General features: G+C 39.7%; 1 protein-coding gene across 3 annotated transcripts in view; it reads right to left on the bottom strand.

The window, feature by feature from the left end:
- Positions 1-4,006: 4,006 nt before the first annotated feature.
- The window catches only part of TJP1 (tight junction protein 1), a 193,256-nt gene continuing 174,911 nt past the window's right edge, over positions 4,007-22,351 (bottom strand). Inside the window, exons 23-31 of one of the 3 annotated variants that reach the window (XM_062626921.1) lie at positions 20,835-21,734; positions 20,363-20,457; positions 19,634-19,858; positions 12,944-12,994; positions 11,985-12,160; positions 10,747-11,188; positions 10,261-10,478; positions 8,891-8,995; positions 4,007-5,566 (exon numbers count right to left, since the gene is read on the bottom strand). In XM_062626921.1, coding sequence (XP_062482905.1) covers positions 5,472-5,566; positions 8,891-8,995; positions 10,261-10,478; positions 10,747-11,188; positions 11,985-12,160; positions 12,944-12,994; positions 19,634-19,858; positions 20,363-20,457; positions 20,835-21,734 — 2,307 coding nt within the window. In that variant the 3' untranslated portion in view covers positions 4,007-5,471. Of the gene's footprint in view, positions 5,567-8,851; positions 8,996-10,260; positions 10,479-10,746; positions 11,189-11,984; positions 12,161-12,943; positions 12,995-19,633; positions 19,859-20,362; positions 20,458-20,834; positions 21,735-22,351 lie in introns of all 3 variants that reach the window. The other 2 variants (XM_062626910.1, XM_062626932.1) reach the window with 2 other exon arrangements.

Genomic DNA, 22,351 nt, shown 5'->3' on the forward strand with positions numbered 1-22,351 from the left:
AGATACTTGTATACTATTTTAATTCATTCCTTCTTCTCCAGTCTGGCATTTTCCAGCAGCACAGATGTATCTCCACTGACATTTACATTTTCACCTTCCTTTCCTTTTTGCTTGCCTAGCCTGCATGATTCTCTGCCTTTCTCTAATCTGCTGACATACCTCTAGTCTTCTAACATTCCTTAATGTGATTTGTCTTTACAGTCACAGCAATCTATTCAACCAACACAGACAATACAGGGGATAATTAACAGGTTAGCAAAAGAAAAGAATAATCAGTGATTTATGCAAATTAACCAGTCACATGCATGACCATAACTTTCTTCCTTGACGCTGGAAGGAAGGTGTAAGGGACAGTCACAGCACCAGCTGAACTGAGCAGAGGATTTTAAGGCGTTAATGGTGTTAATTCCCACGAACCAAAGCAACTAAATGTCTCCAGAAGGACAAAAATAAATACTGTTGTGATGCACACGTTCCCACTGCCGCCGTGAAGGGTTTGAACCCAGGTTTTTTCTGCAGAGCAGTGAGATGTTTGTTTCGTTTTGCTCCGTTTCAGAGTTACCGTCCGGTAGCTGATGGCCCCGAAAGGTGTAAACCGGGCCGAGGAGTGGCCGTTGCTCACCCCACAGCCTCTTCAACTACAGAATGAGTGCTGCCATCATGTGGCCACAATTCGGTACTGCAAAGGGGGGGTGTCAGTTGGAGAGCCGCTCTCTGCCGCCACCGCGTGGCCACACTTCGGTATTGCAGAGGGAACGGTTTGTCGCTGGGCGCTGTTCTCTGCCGCCATCGCGTGGCCACACTTCGGTATTGCAGAGGGAACGGTTTGTCGCTGGGCGCTGTTCTCTGCCGCCATCGCGTGGCCACACTTCGGTATTGCAGAGGGGACCGGTTTGTCGCTGGGCGCTGTTCTCTGCCGCCATCGCGTGGCCACACTTCGGTATTGCAGAGGGAACGGTTTGTCGCTGGGCGCTGTTCTCTGCTGCCATCGCGTGGCCAGAATTAAGCACTGCAGGTTTGCCGCTCAGCGTATCGCTGGGCGCCGCTCTCTGCTGCCGTGACGTGGCTGGAATTCGGTACTGCAGCTGACGGCGGTGTGTCGCTGAGTCGCTCTCTGCTGCCGTCGCGTACGAGTATTCGGTACTGCAGTTCGGGCGGTTGTCGCTGAGCGCCTCTGTGCTGCCATTCGGTACTGCAGAGGGGGGCGGTGTGTCGCCGGGCGCCGCTCGCGGCTGCAATGGCATGGCCAGAATTCGGTACTGCAGAAGAGGCGCGGTGTGCCGCTGCGCTCCGCTCTCTGCTGCCATCGCATGGCTAGAAGTCGGTACTGCAGAGATGGGGGCGCCTTGTCGCTGAGCGCCGCTGTCTGCTGCCACCGCGTGGCCAGAACTCAGTACCGCAGGTGGGAGGCGAGGTGTCGCTGGGCGCCGATCGCTGCTGCCATCGCGTGGGCAGGACTCGGTACTGCAGCCCGTGCTCACGGCCGTACGCGTCAGGGGCACAGGAGTACCCTGGCGCACGCAGGGCTCTAGTTCCGGCAGCAAGGGCAGGCTCCTGCTTTCAGCAATTTGTGGTTTCCTGTCCATCTCCTCTTCCCCCCCCCCCCCTCCCAGTTATATATTCCCTCCTCTTTGTTAGTTCCCTTATCACTGTATTAGTAGTGGTACTAGTGGTGCTAGCATTGTATTGTTCTTCAGTTATGACGCTGGTCTCAAGCCCTGGGTTTTATATTCTTTTTAATCTCCTTCCCGTCACATCATACTTACCTGCCTGCTGGGTTCAAAGCACTACGCACTCACTGTGTAATGCCTCTCTGCACAGCACTCTTGAGGTCCTGAAAGCCCAGCCCACAAAATGAAAACATCCCACCACTGCCCCAACACCAAAGGTGCCTGTTGCTGGGCCTCACCTTCCCTTATCGAAGACTGTAACAGCCCCACCAGCACTGGGATCTGCACTTGCTTAGGTACCTAACACTCTCCACCTACAACGCCATCTGAGGCTAGCTATCTCAGGCTCTGCAGAGCCCAGCTCCAGAAGTGAAAACACCCAGCTGCTGATCCCACACCAAAGGTGCCAGGACAGAAAAGCTGATGTGGCCTTAACCTTCCCATAGCAAGCAGCAGAGTGGCCCCACCAACAGTTGCAGTCTGTGCTTGTTTTGGCACATACTGCTCTCTAGACCTGTAGTGCTCTCTCAAGCTCTGCAGAGCCCAGGTCCAAAAGTGAAAACATCCAGACACCGCTCCCACCAACCACACCTGCCAAAGTTCATGCTGGGCCTCACCTGCTCTTGGCAAGCACTGGAGGAGCCCCACATTTTTAGAGCTCTAACCTTTGTGTATATGTAGTTAAGTGCTCAGTAACTGCTTCGGAAAAAAAAAAACCAAAACAACAAAACCCCAAACCAAAACAAAACCCCATACACAAACCAAAGGACCTCCCCGAAAACAAAACACCCCCCCCAACTGAAACAACACACACAAAAAAACCCACCACAAATAAAAATAATAATTAAAAAAAACAACCCAAAAGACAAAAAAAACCACCAAAACAAAACCAAAACTATTTTAACCAAGAACTGAGGGCAGACATGAACAGCAATCCTGTACCCACTGTTTCCACCACTGAAGTCATTATAACGTGTAAGTCTTAAGATTTACATTATTAAATTTGCGTTTTTTTACACTATTTTACATTACCAAATTTGCAGTGCTAATGCTGCAGCACTTCACTGAGACAGGAGTAATTGGGAGAGGCTGGTTTTGAAATTCACAATAAATAGTGAATAGAGAACTAGAGTAAATTGAAGTATTACATGTGAACTTACCTCCTGTAGAGCCTAACCTGCATAAAGAAGGTAAGGAAGGTAACCGCTTGCAGAGAAAAAGACTTCCAACCCACTGCTATTTTAAAATAAGAAAATGTGTTATTTTAGCACAGTTATTCTCTATGGCCATGGCTTAATTCAAAAGCACTGGGATATAACAACAAGTAAAATATGCATGTGGTTGCAATTAGCCACTTAGATAAATGCTCCTACAGCAAAATGTAGACAGCAAAAGACAACTCAATTGACAAGCCACTTAGCAGAAGAGGACTGCCACATTTTTTAACACCATCAACTTTGTGATTTCATTTAGGAAGACAGCAGAGCAAAAGCTGTCCTTTTCTTCTTCATTTTGATACGAAGACATGACCCTGAACTCTTCAGAAGAAGAGCAGAAAGGTTATCTGGATCACTACAGCAAAAGCAACTCAGGATAGTTACACCTTACAGCATACTAAACTTGGGATGTCCAGGACACAAATGACACCACTGTAAACAGTCCAGAAATTTTAGCATTACAATTTTCTCCAAGATGCTTTGCATGCCATTTTGAACCCTTTCTTTCTGCTGATTCAAAAAATACCACCAATATCTCATCACTAAGACAAATGAAAAACAGCACCCTGCTACAAACAGTTTTTTTGCTAGTCAAATTTTCCACCTGCTCTAGTAGCAATAGTAATGAATGCATCTTCTAGGGTAAGGTATGCCTCAGAAATGAACTGGTCAGTAGAAGCACAGAATGGACACGAGATTATATACTGTTTCCATAGTCTTATTTTAAGATACATTCTAACTAGCTACTGAGTACTCCGAACAGGTCTGATAACAGGATTGTGTAGGAGTATCTTTAAAACTGTGTAACTAGATTATGTGTAAATCTACATGCTACAACACTACCAAAGCTATTTGGAAGAGTAGTATAACAAGTACACTAGCACCAACAGAGTGATTCAAGAGACAAATCTACCACTCCTACTTGTACCATGTATTTCCCATGGATCCACACTCATCATTTCAGAAGCCCTGCTGTAGACAGCTCCAACTCACTCCACAAAAGAGCTCTGCTTTGTGTACAAACATTACGCAGACTACAGCCGTCTCCTCACATAGGCAAAAATGAAAGTTGGCATGTTCACAAATGCATTTCAGAAACAATAATGTACTACAATCTCCTTTATTATTTTAAAAAGTTTTATTCTGTATATTTAGAAACGTGTAATTTTAATAACTGCAGAGAAAAAAAAAAATCAGCCACACCTGAATAGCTAATAACTCATTAACAGAATGCAGTGGTATATTATCTAAACAGTAGTAGTGCCATTGTGCCGTAATAAATCGTCTATTAGTAAAAAAATACATTTCAGGGCACATAGTACAGCATCCTTATGACAAATTACAGTAGGGATACTTTTCAAGAATTTAATCAAAGTAGAGAATTCCGAGTTATATTCTTTAAATGCAGCACTTTAAAAGGTAACAACTTTGTGCATTTTTTTAAAAATGTCCTTGTTCATATATTGTAGAAATGCTGCTTTATTGCTGCAGATGTCAAAGTTCAAGGCTCAAAAGGTATGAGAATACAAAGATATCCTTAAGAAACTTTGTTTTTATATATATTTATATATATATAAAAAGGTAAAGCTTATAAAAGTTAATTTACAAACCAGGAACAAAAGTAGTATGCACGCATTATATACAAGCAGTCTAACACATCTATAAATTTTCAAATGCATAGCAGAAAACATACCATCATTTTCTTCTGGTTCTCTTCTGGCTGATGAACACACACAATACTCATTCTCTAAACCAAACTCACAAGTTGTTGTTCTGTGGTTTTCCCCCCCCTCTTTCCCCAGTCTCTAATGAGAGACCTCATGCTAGGTAAGCACAAAAGCCGTACAAACTCAATACAGAGAACTATGAGAGCTAACACTATTAAAAACATGAGGGTAAGGCATCCCTGCTGGTTAATAGGTCTGAAATAACGTGGTTAAATTTACAAATCCACAGAGGCAACTGAACCATAGTCATCCCTCATGCTTTTCCCCCTCCCCCCTGTTCTCATGACAATGTTTCCATATACAGTAAGTAGATATGTTTACAGTAGCCTCTCAGCAGAGGAAAAGATCTGAACTGTGCTACCCCAAGTTGATTGCCATTTCATTGGACACGTACACCAGAAATTGTTTAAAAACTAGAGACCAAAATGTAGTCTTGTGAGTTACAAACACACAGCCATAAAAATGCAGGCCAAATTCTGTGTTTTAACCGGTGAGTATGAATTAACTTCAGGTCCTCTGAATATAGTTCCATTGGTTCTTTCAGATTTTAAACAATAAAACACTAGTAGTGCCCTTTAAAAAAAAAAAAAGGATACCCACAAAAGAACAACCGCCCAAAGCATACAGATCCTGCAAAAACCCCTTGTTCCCACTGTACCCTCCTCCCTGCTTGTGGCATGTATTGTGACCATGGCTCAAAGAGTGTACTTGCTAAACCATTGTTAGTTAAAGCAAGACGCTTAAACACTAAGATCCATTATCACTTAGAGAACAGTTAATACTTGATAGAGTGGTTCAGTTTATACATAAGGTCCATCTCAGTTTCACATTATTTACTCAATCAGCTAACTTAGTATTTAGAAGTGGTCAATTAGGACTGAGACACAGTTTGCTCCAACAAGATAGTTTGGATCCCCGGGAAGAGACTTGTTCTGCCAGGTTTTGGGCTCACCTGTGGGAGGAAAACACAATGCTGGTGTTTAGTATCTGCTGTCAAACAGTATACATCTTGAACAACCGAGCTTTTGGACAGGAGTGTCTACGTTTTGAATCAACACTGGTATGGGTTTTATGTTTGTTTGCTTGGAGGCTGGTTTTTGTTGTTTTGTTTTGGTTTTTTTAAACCCTGCAGTTTATGTTATTAATGAAACAATAACCCTTTACTTCCATGTAACATAGGAAAGATCAGTTATTCAAAACAGATGCTGTGGCCCTTGGGAATCATTAAATACAAGTCATTCTACAGCACCAAGGTAGTGCTTTCCATTTGAGAAGTGTTAACAGTGTATCGGGTATTCACCGGCTCTTTCCAAAACTGCCCGGAAAAATAAGACATTTTAAAAGCTAATCTGGGTAGGATGCATTTGAAATTTCATCAAACAGTTCTGAACACAGGTAAGTCTAATCAGAAGTTATGACACACTGGTAGTTTTCTATTATGAAAACTATTGTAGACAAGACTGTAGTTACTTTACAGCTACATCCAGTATACTAATTTAAAAGTTTGAAATACTGACATTCTAAAAGAATTCCAGTTAACTGGTATGTACTTCATCTTTACAACAGATCTTATCCACTCATGGTCAAAGGTTCTGCATAACATTCTCTTACAAGGCAAAGTCATCAGCTGCCATCTCACCAGACAAAGGTTATACTCCATCTGCACAGCCAATTGTTTTTCAAGTATCTAAACATAAACCCACTACTAAATGCTGCCACTGCATACAAGGTATTATCATTGCACTGCAGTAGAATAGTGAAATATGCACTCAGTTCTCTTAAGCCTTCCAGATAACTGACATGAAATACCTTGGCCGAAACAGATCTGCCCTGAGAAACGTGCAACGAGCTACAGAATCCAGTCACACAGGCTGCACACACATGAGACCTCTCTATTAATTAAGACTGATGCAAAATCCCCAATTTTCTTGAAGAACTCATGAAAACATAATGAAGTACACAATGCACTGGTGTGGAGTGATGTCAACATCTGATGCAGGGACGAAGAATAGAAGTGGCCTTTGTACAGTTAAGAGAGTGCAAACAGAGAGTGCAAACAGCTAAGACTACTTGTTTCAGTCAAGAAGCTCAATAATGCTGGAGAAGTTTTAATTTTATAGATGTAGGGAAAGCCATTCAAAACTTCACCTGAACGAATATACTTGGGAGAAGGGTAAAGCAGGACTGTAGGACAACAAGGTCCTAGTCTTGCCCATGAAACAAATGGCAGACAATCTTCCAATCCTTCCTCCTAAATACATAGTAAGGATCAGACTAGCCAGTGCATCCTCTACCTGTTGAGGAAGTTTTTACCATACTTACATAGAACTGCTTTGGAGAAAAAAAAAAAAAAAAAAAAGGACAATCCTCCAGAATTTTTTACCGATACATTCTAATAAATGTGGCCATAAAAGGCAACTCTTTTTCCCAAGTCAGTTTTAATACCAGCATCATTCAAGCTTTTGAAGGGGTTTGAAAGTATCAATATAAGAGGCTTAAATGCAGCAGAAAGATGTTAGTAAGTGCAAATGAATGTCACTTTTAGGACAGAACATGGATACATTGAGAAAAGATGAGGTAGAGCAGACAACTGAAGAGAGAAAAAACCCAGAATTCTATAAGCTGTTATTATAAAGCCACCTCAAAAATCAGAGTCCCATAAGCAACTAATTTAGAAAGAGAGAAAACAATTATTTATTTAAGACACAGTATGGTCTACTTACATATCATAAGACAGAATTGCCTAATTTTAAAGTTTGTCTCAAAAAAGCAATGTTATGATATACATCCCATTTCAGATTAACAGAATGTGGTGTTATATTTACAGTACAGAAAGTGTTAGGGCTTAAATATACACGCTCTTGCTCTCACCCACACATGCGCGCGCGCACACACACATCCCACTTTGTAAAGGGAGAAAAATGTCTCAGTAACTTCAGTTATTGTTCAGATCATTTTAGTCCTCTCCCTTCACTTCAAGTAAGTTCATGAACAGGTGCTATTAGTTACAAAGGAAGGTCGTGTCATTTTTGTACACAGTTGTCATATCTTTTGGGACCCTATAATTTATAAGTTTGGGTTTTAACACTGCCATTGTATACTCATGTTGTTAAATAGATGCATGCAACACGTGCATATAATAGAGTGTAAAAAACAACTGAAAATTATTGCCATTAAACTTCTAGGTTATTGAATCCCCATCAAGGGGATTGATGCTTTAATCTTTCAAAGCATCAGTGCTTTGGTGTTGACAGTGATAGATACATTAGTGACAGAAGATACGCATACATGGTGGCTTAAATGCTCTATACAGAATTACATCATTCAGTCATTACTTAGATCATACATACACAGTAATGGTTTGAAACTTCCACCACAAATTTTGAAAGTAGCTGAATAAAACCTTAAGACTTTTTCCCCAGATGTGCAAATATTCCTTCTTAAAATCTCTGTAACGTCACAGCCATTTCATGAAATTGCTTGAAACGTGCCCAGAATTCTCAATTAGGCTCCTCACTGACAATTTCAGCCAGTACATTCTCCCCTCATCCCAGAAAGCCAGAGTGAGGTAAAAATGAACAAGTAAATTAAATTGCAACCTAGCTGTAACTTTTACTATCAACCAGAAAATTCTGGGTAAAAGGCAGTAGAGGAGAAATAGGCAGAAGCAACCAAGAAAAGTCTTGTGGAAAATCCAGCTACATTAGAATGAATTGCAAATGCTTTTACTGAACACTATAGTTTTCTTAAATGACCCAATTGTTAGCATCAGCTTGCACACGTGAAAACAGTTAACAAGCGTTAAATCATGATTTATGAGCATGCAGATTGTTAAGATTTGCAGAGTCCTATATGGTTAATTAAGCAACAGACAAACAACAGTTATGTTACAAAGGCCAATCAGAGGTACATATAATTTCCTCTCAGTTTTAGTGCGACTATCATTTCAAGTGTGTTCAGCTGTAGCAGTCCTCAAGAAAGAAGACAGAATAGAAAAATACAATTATATTTAATAGACTAGAGATATTATTCTTTTTCTGCTATCATGGTTTTAGCTATGAACTGGCACCATGAGTAAATGTAAGAAAGACATTTGTAATGGAAGTGAAATGGAAGAGTCTGACACAAATACAATGATTGAGTTCTTTGTATTACACAGCATCACCTTTAGCCAAATTAATTTAAATTATACGATAGCACCCAAAAGCCCCAAAAGGACAGAGGGAGGACAGCATACCCGACGAGGAGTCAGAGGATTTTAGAGCAAAAGACCAACCATCAGGGGTCATAGACGCACAGTGTGGCAGGCGCAGCTCCACTGGCTTCAGGAATTTTAGTCCATGAGGCCCACACATTACCAAGGGGCTAAGAAGTGTTTCACCTGTATTTAAGAGAAAGAAGAACCTGTTAATGATTCTTCATGAAATAGGCTCAAGGTATTACATAATTACATTGCACAGCTACTCAGCCATTTAGAGAAAAATATGAAACTTTTGACCTGTCAGTAAAGAACAGCACCTAGCAAGACTGTTGCTCACTGTCTCTTTGAGAGTATTCAATTGGCTTTTCAGTGGAACATATCATAATTTCTAAATTTAAAAGGATAAATAAGTGTGATGATTAAATCATGCTGGGTGTCAGCTTTTTTTAGCCACTAATTTCTAAGCATGTGCATCAAAACAAACAAATCCCCAAATCTGTAAGCAGTTTGTTCCTATTTCTCTCTGCAGTATAGCTGCAATGTTCTGCCTGTATGGATTTATGGCACATTGGGCTGAATAGAGCCTACGACCCTTATTCTAACAGTCAAAATATAAACATACAAATATATAGGTCTATTCTCAGTTTAAAAATCCAAAAATTAATGTACATTATTCAGTTAATTAATACCCCTATGTTTAGTTCATAAAGATTCAAAGTAACTGCAGATTGCAACTAATGCTTTAACTGTGAATTTATTAAACTAAGTTCCTTGAAAATTCAGAATCTGACAGGTGAGAAAAATGCACATACACTGGACTAGGGGTATGAAAGACAGACTTACTATGAAAAAGTTGCTTAACTAAACACACTGTTCAACCTTTAGGAATAAGACTATCAAGAAAATATTTATATAAAAGAATACTTTTCAAAACCATGAAAAAAATAAAATGCGAAGCATTTTCAAGTATTGAAGTAAATTCTAGATATTAAACTCAAATTAGTTCCTGCTTAGTGTTTTTGGTTCTAACTGGGAGATGAAATATTTCTAACAAGCAAGCCTAGAATAAATCCCTGCACTGTGAGGGAAGCTACATTTTCAAAGATATTTAAAATTAATTTAGAACCTTCCTTAGTGCACAAGCTAAGTTTTAAATCAGTACTTAAGTCTACAAATTCAATATTCTCAAATTACAATTCAGGGCCTCCATCTTGCAACTTTCAATATTGAGCAATTATTGCTTGCCTTACACTTCTTGCAAAATGTACACTATATCGTCATACAGAAATGTTACATATTGAAGTGTATTACAGTATTTTCGTTATTTAATTTTGCTGTTAGAAAAGATCTGCATTAAATAACATAATACTGTTTATTTTACTGTTCACTATTTAATTGTAATAAATAACATAATAATAATTAAATAATCAAGAGCCAGCTCTTACCTTTCTCTTTGTCCAAAGGTGGAAGTATACTGTTGTCTCTGCAGACTTTGAAATATATTTCTTGCTCTATTCCCTCTGGAATGGCTCCTTGTGGTATAATAATACTAACTCCAGTCTCTATAGAGCTCAATACACCACCATTGCTGTTAAATACACCTCTTGCCGTGGCTACAACAGTGTGTCCATCTTCTTCCTCCTCATCCTCAAGGGCTGAAGGGCTGAATGCAAGACAGAAAGCCTAGCAGTTTTATCAGTATTTTCTTCCTGAAAGTCAATGGCATACTTGCCTCTAGCATTTTAGAGGAGCACAGCCTAGAGGAGACTAGCACTGATTTTTAGAATTAGAATTATAGTAATAATCTTTCAACTATAATATCAACAGAAATTGGAAGCACAGAAATTACAGAAGCAAATCTGCATTTCTCACAAGTTTCACAGATAAACTGCTATAGATGTGCTAGTGGGAAGAAAAAAGCAGCAGCTTACCTTACAGGAATGGCTTTAGGCACAGCATTGACATTATTTGGTTGATATTTAGGCTTGTCGACCTGTACAGCAAAGGTGTCCAATCCACTATCAAACTCAGGAGGCTGTGATGAGCTGTGTGCTTTCAAAATTGGTTGAGGAGAATTTGGAGATTTTGATGGCAACTCTGGTTTATGCTGAGCTTCATTTGGCAAGAGATTATGGTTGAATTTAGGACTTTCAAACTTGCGCTCAAAGGGTCTTGCAGCACTAGTGTAGGGTTTTGTTGTAAAGCGGTTGTAAGAAGGAGTGACTGTTTTCTGTATCTGCTCAGTTCCATTAATAGGGCCTTTGTCAGGGAAGCTTTTCTGAGGGTAAAACGTGGACTGCACAGTGTCCTCTCTAGAGGATCTGAAAACTGCTGGCTTATTCTGAGGCGGAGGAGGGTCAGACACAGAGTTAACTGCAATGCAAATAACAATACCGCAACTTGTCAGTGCCCATCAGGAATGTATGCATAGTCACATACACTATTTCATACGAATACATTTTAGTCAATTGTTAATCTATTTTACATAATATATACAGGTTCAGTTTAGCTCTCTTAGATCATTTATCTTCTTATTACATTTTGCATGTTCAGGCAAATTATCTGAAGTTTCATTAAATAGGTAAATTGGATACAATGGTATGACCCTTCAATAAAAAGGTTAGACTGATTTATACCATGACAAAAAAAAAAAAATTAAAACCCAAACAAAAACAAAACTGAAAACAAACAAAAAACCAAAAACCAGTACTGCGATGCTATCATGCACTCACACAAATGGGAAAATTCAGCTGAATGGGAAAATTCAGCTGGCCAATCCTCACAATGTGAGAACAAACCCAATTTTTTTCTTCTATTTTCAAATACCTACAATTATTACTCATGCCTAAAGAATTCTGGTCCAGTGTACCATAGAGATGTAGGTTCTCTAAGTAATAGAGATTTTACTTTATCTTTGCTGAGACCTCTACATATGGAAAAGATAGTTACAGAAACTGTTTAACACCTGAAAGTTAGTTTCAGATAGGATCACCAGTGATTTCACGATTATTTCACTCAATCTCACTATAATAAAAGCTATTTTCACTAATAATTATTCCACATTTCAGTTAAAGAACACCACAATTACCAATTCAGACATGCTGAAGCAACCACATAAGCATCTGACAAGTGTTACCACATGAGACAAGTTAGCTTTCCAACTGCTCACCTTCAGAAAGTGCAGGCTTATGATGTGCTGGGAGAGACAGGACAGGGCTATTAATTGACTGAGGTTGCGTATACTGGACTGCAGAAGCAGGAGGAGGAGTTGTAACTTGAGGGATTGGCTCATAGCGTTTTTCACCAACAGACCTTTCTGCTGCCTCACTATCAGTTGTTTTCCCCCTGTTGAAATAAAAAGACAACAACCCACAGTTGACTGTTTAGTTTCATCAGGAGTCTCAGCTCCTGCATCCACTGTAATTTCTTTTCTCTTCTATGATCACCTGATTTCCATCTCTTCCTATAAATATTAAAATAAGATATTCTTTATATCCTGTCCAAGTATAAAAACATTTACTGATAAGCACAAGAGATTAAGACAACACTGAATCTTTAGAAGAAGATTAGTAACACAAACCATGGCAAACAAAAGGCAGATGACATTTCAGGTGTATTTGATATGATTTCTTAAAAGATCTTAATTTTTCAATTTCATTTGGGGTAATTTAAACAAAAATGTGTTCTCTAATTTAGCAGATCTTCAAAACAAAAATGTAAACCCACTTTTTCTTTTTTTTTGGAGGGTTGAGGGGGGGTGGATTTTTATGAAAAGCGTAATTAGCCAATAAGACAATGGAGTCTAGTTCAACTTTCCTAAATACACCTAGTATTTGAACAATGCCATCTTAATTAGAGATGTAATCAGCTTAAGCTTCACTAGCTTTATGTGCATAGCGTAGATAACGATTAAATGTTATCTTCAAAACATTTCTTCTTATACTAGAAATATCTGTCCAGGTTTTTTTAGGTCAGGAAATTATAAATGCTGAAATACCTTTAATTTTGGACACAGATTGCACTTTCAAAATTTGCATGTTTGAAGTTTTAAGTGCACATAATGCCTGTGATGAAAAGTAACAGTGAAGAGGACACCTGAAAACATCCTCACATCAACAACAGTCTTACCACTTGATGCTCCTTTTCAAGTAGTCATAGCTAGTGTAAGAGCCAAGAAATCTAGGTGATGGCAAAGCAAACAGCAATAGAAGAATGAAAGAAAATAGTCATTCTATTTTGAGCATATTATTTCTCCATACTTCTTATGCTAGTCCTAGCAGCTTTCATATGACAAGGTTGTTGAAACAAAGTCACACTACTTTTAACGGTGATGTTTCTGATATCTTTACCATATACATATATACAATGAACACCTACTGAATTTGAGATTTTTTCAGTGAATTAGGAAATGGTCAAGATCTCAAATGAACAGATATTGAAAAAGAACAAACAAGATTACACTAAGCCATTTGTTACAATCTGTATCAAAGTTATTCAATATATTGAGAAAAGTGAGCAAAATCTAAGTCCCATATTCTAACAATCTCTCATGGTCCAATCTCATTTTATCAGTTTTAACATACACAGAATGATTATAGTTTTGTACTGCAGATCATGTACTGTGGATACATTTATAGCAAATGTTTCTGTAGCATTATGAGTTCATCCAATAGCAGAGCCTACAACATAGAAATGCTTCTGTGTTCAGCAATTCCTAGAGGACATCCTAGAAGAACTGTTTATGAATACTAGAAGAGACACAAAACTGCAAGTATACTGATCACTTTCCCCTGATTTTTAACAGTTACCTTGCTTACATGTTGCAAGAAAATACATTTTACATTAGGACTGCTTTTCCTCATTGCTTCACTTTCTGTACACTATTAAAAGTGTAACAGGCAATTTTAGACACCAACAGGCTTACAGTTCAGAGGAGTATGTTACGCAATGAAGAAAAGGGATGATCAACTTTAGAAAGTCTGCTTGATGACCATATGAATGTCATGCTCAATGAGCTAAACAGCATCCATATGAACAGCTCTACAGTCAGTGTTACAAAAAAAAAAAAGACCATTTTAGATCTGCTGTTTAAGCTTCTGTTCCCACTGATTTATATAAAGCCATTCACCCAACAAAAGATATTATTGTATGCTTACTCACTAGTGCCTTTAATTCCAGGCAGGTAGTAGCTGCCTTCTCAGAAAACTACCAACCCTGAATTCACTACTTCCCAGAGGGGAATATTAAAAAGGGCAGCACAGCACTGCAGAAGACCACAGGAAAAAAAAAAACAAATCAACACACTCCACACCTCATCAGAATTGTCTGCCAGCTTTCTGAGAAATATGGAAGGTAGTTCATTTTAATGGAGGGAGCAGAAGAAAGCTGTGACAACACACCAGCACCAAGGTGTGCTTAATATAGAATTACAGAATCATAGAATAGTTAGGGTTGGAAAGGACCTCAAGATCATCTAGTTCCAACCCACCTGCCATGGGACACCTCCCACTAAACCATGTCACCCAAGGCCTCGTCCAACCTGGCCTTGAACACCACCAGGGATGGAGCACTCATAACCTCCCTGGGCAACCCATTCCAATGCCTCACCACCCTAAAAGGAAAGAATTTCTTCTTTATATCCAATCTAAACTTCCCCTGTTTAAGTTTTAACCCATTACCCCTTGTCCTGTCACTACAGTCCCTAATGAAGAGTTCCTCTCCAACATCCTTGTAGGCCCCCTTCAGATACTGGAAGGCTGCTATGAAGTCTCCACGCAGCCTTCTCTTCTCCAGGCTGAGCAGCCCCAGCTTTCTCAGCCTGTCTTCATATGGGAGGTGCTCCAGACCCCTGATCATCCTCGTGGCCCTTCTCTGGACTTGTTCCAACAGTTCCATGTCCTTTTTATGTTGAGGACACCAGAACTGCACACCATACTCCAGGTGAGGTCTCATAAGAGCAGAGTAGAGGGGCAGGATCACCTCCTTTGACCTGCTGGTCACGCTCCTTTTGATGTAGCCCAGGATACAGTTGGCTTTCTGGGCTGCGAGCACACACTGCCAGCTCATGTTCATCTTCTCATCGACCAACACTCTCAAATTCTTCTCCGCAGGGCTGCTCTGAATCTCTTCTCTACCCAACCTATAGTTGTGCCTGGGATTGCTCCGACCCAGGTGTAGGACCTTACACTTGGCAAGGTTAAACTTCATAAGGTTGGCATCAGCCCACCTTACAGCACATTCTTCTGTTGTAAACTCCTAACTAAGGGTCAGCCACAATCTCAACCACATAGTCCAGAATCTGTATGCAGTGAAAGTAGCCCACAACAAAATGATTGCTTACAACTTCTAAGTGTGTAAGTGAAGTTCCTACAATTATTGATGTGCTGTCTTCTAAGCTGTTTTCCACTTCATTTTCTTTTTCATTTAAAAAAAACATTACTTTACTTTGAAATGAAACTGAAAGGAACCAGTGAGCAGCAGGTTATAAGCTTCAGTGCACAACACCACTTATCAAACTGCACTGCTGACCTTCAGTTCCCATTCAAAAACTCTAGCTCTATGACAGGCATTTAAAGAGTTCAGCTAAAGCAGTTTAAAAGGTTAATATAGGATGCTGTTCCTTCCTGCCCCCTCAGATAGGGCCATAACTGATTATGTGAGTACTCTTAACCCTACTCAACACAAAACTTAGATAAGCTACCTCATTTTGCAGCATGTCAAGCTACTGCATTTATCTACATTGAACCAAGCACGGACAAATCCACTACCTTCAACCACAGCGGTAGTAGTCTCATAAATTGCTCCAACTACATCCACTGAAACATCCATTTACAAGTACTACTATTTTCTCACATCAAGACAAACTATCCCTTATTCCACAGTTACTGGCAACTCTAGCATGCATGTATGGCATTGCCCATACAAAGCAGCTTTACTAATGCATGATTTCCTAAATGATGCTAATAAAACCTTAACAAATTAAGAGTAAAAAAATTTGTACATATGTAATGGGAAAAATACATACTTTCACACTACTTAGTGACAAAGAACTTTGCATAATTTAATGTTTAACATTAATTTGTAAAACTGAAAAAGCTGTGGCTATTTGCTCATGAATAAATAAAATTGGTCCTCTGTACCCTGAATACATTACACAGATTATGCAGGAACTAGCAACTGCATCATCAACAGTTCCTGTATCACCCAAATTTAGTCCTATTTATTTTTAGAAGAGTTTATTCCCAGAACAGCCATTACCATATAAATTGACTGGAAAAATAAATGAATAACAAACAAGTAACAGGGTATAAACTGGAAGCTGGCAAAAGGAGAGTACTAAATATGAATGCTTTCTCAATACAGCAATTGTTCTGTGTTTCCACACATGGACACTGGAGTAGGCTTCTAGAGACAGTACTGTCCAATTGAGTAGTGTTCTTGTTTATCTCTTTCCACTTTCTTCCATTAATATTTTGTTCTTTATCTATTCCTACTGGGTAAATTTTCTTTCCCACATCTGTCCCTTCCTGCTACGGGTTACATTCTTTCATAAAGAAAAAACAACACATTTTTGTCCCCTGACATTTGAAACTATTAGCCTTAAAACCAGTGGCACCAAGACGTCACCTTCCCATAAATACAAGCCCTGAAGTTACACAGTAAGTCATAAAGAAAATGGAAGAACTAAGCAGCCAAAGAATGGAAGTGTCATGGCAGACAGAAGCAGCAGGTAAAACTATAGAACAACATCCCTCAACTATTAGCTTTCTGCAGCAAAAATCAGTAGTTGGGTACGTCTCTCACATTTTTCCCCTGTGTCACAACACTACAGAGGATAACAGGAGTACAACAAAAGCTTACAACACTGCATCTGAAGAATTTTACAATCTTCACAATTACTTGATAAAAGCTTACAACATAGCTCCCAAAGCATTACTAGCATTTACAATAACAACACAATTCATGCCTACAGAACAAAACAGACAATCTATGGGTAAGATTGTTTTTTGTATGTGGAAACATAATTCTGAAAGCTACTGTGATGCACTGAGGCCTGGTAAGACCTTTTTTAGGTGTCTTCCTATAATGCACAGAGAGTAGGAAATACATGCTCCCATCTTTCCATCAGAAGACACCGGGCAAGTGAAGAGGAAAGATGAAAAACATCCTTGAATGAGAATCAGAACTGGTTATACAGTACTATACACATTCCTTCCCTGACGTCTAAAAAAAGTAAAATAAGAAATAATTAACATATGTAGATTTTTTGATCAGAAGAGTTAATCACTTAAAACTGATCAAGCTTTTGGAAAAATTGCAATAGTCTCAGTCCACAAAGACAGACACTGGAGATGACAGATGATATAATACAAATAAAGAACAAGATTTCAGAGACCTAGGTCAAATCCTTTAAGACTGGAACACAGCTTATCAAGTACATGAAAGACATGTACATACATATAACTCTGTGAAAATTAAGCGAGCTAGTTTGTTGTTTTCCTCTAAAGTTGTCATTTACATTAAGGTTGTGTCATGGTTTACTGCCAGCTGGCAACTCAGAGCCATACAGCTGCTCGCTCACTCCATCCTTCCCCCCCCCCCCCGCTGCAGCTCCCAGAGGGATGGGGTGAAGAATCAAGAGAATGTAAATCGCATGGGTTGAGATAAGAACAGTTCAGTAACTAAGGTAACAGTACAATACTACCACTAATAATAAGGGAAATAACAAGGGGAGAGAATATAAAACTAAAATGGGAAACGGAAAAGAAAATAGCAAACACATGTGATGCACAATACAATCGCTCACCACCCACTAATCAATATCCAGCCCAACCTGGGCAGTGATCTGGGCCTTCCAGCTACCTCCCCCCAGGTTATACACTAGGCATGACGTGCTGCAGTATGGAATACCCCTCTGGCTAGTTTGGGTCAGGTGTCCTGTCTCTGCTTCCTCCTGGCTTTCCTTATCCCTCTTCACTGGCAGAGCGTAAGACTGAAAAGTTCTTGATTGAGGTAAGCATTACTTAACAACAACCAAAAACATCGGTGTGTTATCAGCGTTTCTCTCAGACTAGTCAAAAACAGAGCACTGCACCAGCTACTAAGAAGGAGAAAAACAACTTACAAGTGAACCCAGGACAGGTTGCCAGATTTTCAGCTGGGTAGCCCAGATTTCAAGCAGGAATACAACTAAAGCCTTCAAAAAATGCCCCATTTTCAGCCCGCATGCAGCAAGCCACAACAGATTTTCACAGTAACAGTTACAAACACATTGTTATAGTTTGAAGCAAAACAAATTAGGTAACTGGAGAGTATTCACAAAGTTTGTATAACTATCTTTCAAGATGGCCAGTTCTTTACCTGAGCTAAATCTGTGTATGAACTCTTACACAATTTCTGTATCAAAATGTTCCAAATAAAGGAAGCAGAACAACACAGGAAACAGATGTTTCCATCAACAGATTAAATTCTTGCCTCAGCAATATTCCCTGAAGGCTTAGTTTCCTAATGTCAAATACTGCTAATATGTACAGACCTGTCTGCAGAGTAAGCGCATGCAGAATAGGAATAAACCAAAACCTTGGCTTTGAAGATATTTAAGCACTCACTATTATTAGCTAGACTGAATACTTCGTGATATTCTGTTTATCACTATAAACAGAACATAATAATTGATCTGGATGAGGCGATCAAGTGCATCCTCGCTAAGTTTGCACATGACACCAAGTTAAGCAGAACTGTTGATCTGCAGAGAAAATCTAGAAAGGTTTGATCAATGGGCTATAGCAAACTGTGCTTCTCAAAAAGGCAAAGAGCTGGGTCCTGCACCTGGGCCACAACAACCCTACACAATGCTACAAGCCTGGGGAAGAGCAGCTAGAAAGCTGGTTGGTGGAAAAGGACTTGTGGGTGTTGGTTGACAAGACAGCTGAGTAGAAGCCAGCTCTTGCCCAGTTGACCAAGGCTGCCAACAGCATCCTGGTTGTGTAAGAAAGAGTGGGCCCAGCAAGACCAGGAAAATGATCATCCTCCTGTACTATGCACTGGTGAGGCTGCAGTTCAAATCCTGTACTCAGTTTTGGGCCGCTCACTACAAGGTGCTGGAGTGTATTCAGAGAAGGGCAAAGCTGGTGAACTGTCTGAAGCACAAGTCCCATGAGGAGTGCCTGACAGAACTGGGGTTGCTTAGTCTGGAGAAAAGGAGCCTCAGGGGAGATGTTATTGCTCTCTACAACTACCTTAAAAGAGCTTGCAGTGATGTGGGTGTCAGCCTCTTGTCCCAGGAAACAAGCGGTAAAACAACAGTAAAAGGCCTCAAGTTGCACCAGGGGAGGTTTAGATCAGGCATTAGAAAATACTCCACTGAAAGGGTTATCAAGCACTTCCCTAGCACAGGCTTGCCTAGGGAAGGGTTGGAGACACAATCCCTGGAGGTATTTGAAAGACGTACTTAGGACATGGTTTAGTGGTGGACTTGGCAGTGCTGGGTTAATAGTCAGACTCAATGTTAAAGCTATTTTCCAACCTAAACAATTCTAGAATTTTAGGTTAGTAAGTGGTAAGAAAAAAAGTAACATGTTGAAGGTCCTGAAACATATAAAAATTATTCATTTACCAAAATGAAGAGTTATGCAGTTACATGTTTTCAATCTAAAGCTACATCTATACATCTATACAGAGAAACAGATTTAGTGAATAAGAAATCAGATACCTGAACCCCTGGAATTCCACTGACAGAGGCAGAACTTGTGGTTTAGTCCTATATGCCTCGCTCCTTTTTCAAAAGGAAAAAAAAAAAAAAAAATCTCCCAAACTTACTTAGAATAACTGGTGAAATTCAGCTGATTTTGTGAATGTATTGGTTTAGCAGGCTCAGAATGATGGCTGGCAGGAACCTGCGCAGATGGCTTATTTTCAAAACTCCTACGATCAAAGTACGAGAGCTGCTTTCGGTAATATTCTTCATCTTCTTCAGGATCATAATGATTTGAACGCACGATATCTTCAGGTGGCTTCACTTGAGGTCTCTGTGGTTCTGGAGCCCTAACCAAGAATAATACACAGTTGCCTTACACAGTCAACGAGCATAAATACCTGAATTGGAATTCTACTTTTATAACCTGGTTAGTAATAAGGCAACCAACATTTAATTCTTACAATTACATAGCTTGACTTTTTAACCTATACCACATGGAAATTAAGATAGTTGAGACAGCATGAAGAAAAAAAAATCCTTATTTCCCTTTTACCTTACCTACTCCATTTACTTTTACTTTCTAATTATCTCAAAATTAAAAAAAAATTAAATTTTTTTTTGAGATAGACCCTCCTCAAAAATGCTGGAAAGACACACTACATCCTTCCCCTACTTCCCAGAAATCATATGCATGAGAACTGACTTTATGCCCTGCCTTACTATACACCGAAGTCATAATGACACATTCCAACTCCCCACTCGAGTTCCCAATTTGAATCCCTGAAGTAAGTTTTCTGAATACTCTGATCTCATGTCAGGAACTAAATTTAATTAATCAATTGGGCATCTACCTGTAAGTTGTTTTGTCGTGTTCATAATGGCTTTGAGAAGTTGATTTTGGACCACTTGCAGTTGTGAGTGTAGGCTTAGGTGCTAGCTCAGGAGGCTGTAAAGAAAAGCACAGCATATTCTCTCAGATTCTAACATTTAGAAAAATACAGCACTTTAAGAATAAGAAAACTAAGACTGCCTCCTCTCACCCAAAATGAAAAACAGAATGAAATACTAGTGAAAGATGAACTGGAGTTGTTTACAGCATGGCAAGATCCCCTTCACTGTTCTCACAATGTTTTCAACTTCTGCTTTTAAAACGTACTGCAGTTAGGTTGCCAAGAGGCTATTCCATAAGCAGTAAAGCTTTCTTTCCAAGACAGTATTTTACTTCTTGCAATCTAGTCTCATTAACAAGAAGCAGGCAATTTAGGAAAAAAAAGGCCAACCAACCAACCAATAAAAAACGCTCACAAATATCAAATGATTTACCTTGACAGCTGATGTATCACTTGGGTCCTTCATTTTTTCCAAAGATGGTGATCTTCTTCTTTCAAATATCTTAACCCGACTTCGCACAGACTGTGGTTTCATGGCTGGGTCATCCTCTTCCTCTGCTAGAGATGGTGGTGTAGGCAGTGGTTTACTGTTAGAAGGCAAAACTTCTGGTTTTGTTTGTGATGAAGGGGGAGGAGGAAGAGAAACACCTGAAGTGCTATGAGAAGGCTCATACTGTCCAGCTTTAGCACTATAGGCTTGAGGAGGACCTTGTTCATAGGCCCTTACATGGGGATCGAAGTACTGCTTCGGTTCGGGAGATCGAGAAATGGCTGACTGGTATGGCTGAGCTTCTTGTTTGTATCTACCATGTGTATCATATCCAACAGTATGTTGATCTTCATATCTCATTTGTGGTAAGCTAAAGTTTTTGGGTGCATGCTCATAGCGAGGTCTGCCATCATAGCTCATTGTAGGGGGTTCCTCAAAACGAGGTTGTGCTGGATAATAGCTGCGTTCTGTGCTCTCATCTATATTTTGTCTGGAATCAAGATCCCTAGGAGGCTGGTTTTCGTAAGCTGTTCTTGTTTGGTTGTAGGGTGGTTTTTCATCGTAATATGCCCAGTGCTCCTCATAGGGAGGCACACGCTCATCATAATGTAGGCGAGGGTCATAACCACGAGGAAATTGATCTACATAGTTTGCAGAATCATATCTGTATGTTGACTGTTCATAGTCCCTGCTTGGTTGTTTTTCTGCATACTGAGCCTGGGATTCATAGATCAGATTTGGGTCTCTTTCCTGTCTCTGTACTGGGTGACTAATTGCTGGCTGTTTCAAGACATAGCTTTGTCTGGATGCTTCTTCATTAACATATGGATCCTTTCGGTATATCTGTTGAAGAGAGGCACAGTTCTCAGTTAAAATGCAGAGTAACTGCATCTGCATTTGAAATGCAGTATTTTAAGCAAATCTAAGTTCTAAATATTGGTGCCGATTTTGTTTAAAAGCAGAATAATTTGATGCAGGGTTTTCTTTGCAATTACAGGTGATTCAAGAGATGCCTTCCAGCCCTATTTTTAAGCAAAACCAATTAAGTAGATTAAAAGGGAAAGACAAAGTTAACAGTCTCTCACCTTTGGGGTTTGGTGTTGGGGGTGAGGGAGGGCAGGGGCGACAGAGACCACACACACTTTTTTGCAGGGCATGAGAAGAGCAGAAGCAAATTGACTTACATATTTAAGTTAGTTCTAGCACTGCTAAGGAAGAATACAGTCACTCAACAAACTGGATTCACCTTCATGGTCAAGGATTTGGCACGATTTAAAGTATACAAGACCTAGTGTCTTTTTAGGGATCTAACAGATTTTTCCCAAGGCCTCATTAATAAGCAGAGGAACACTGACAAGCTAAAAAGTCACACAAAGTAAAATCAAAATACAGAATGCAGCCTTTTTTAACAACGTATTATCTTTTTGAGAAGTGAAAGGTATATAGTTTGAAGCCATGCA

The sequence above is a fragment of the Pezoporus occidentalis genome, unplaced genomic scaffold (assembly GCF_034315485.1).
Source record: "Pezoporus occidentalis ecotype Australia unplaced genomic scaffold, CSIRO_AGI_Poc_V1 ctg11, whole genome shotgun sequence".
NCBI classification, from domain to species: domain Eukaryota; kingdom Metazoa; phylum Chordata; class Aves; order Psittaciformes; family Psittacidae; genus Pezoporus; species Pezoporus occidentalis.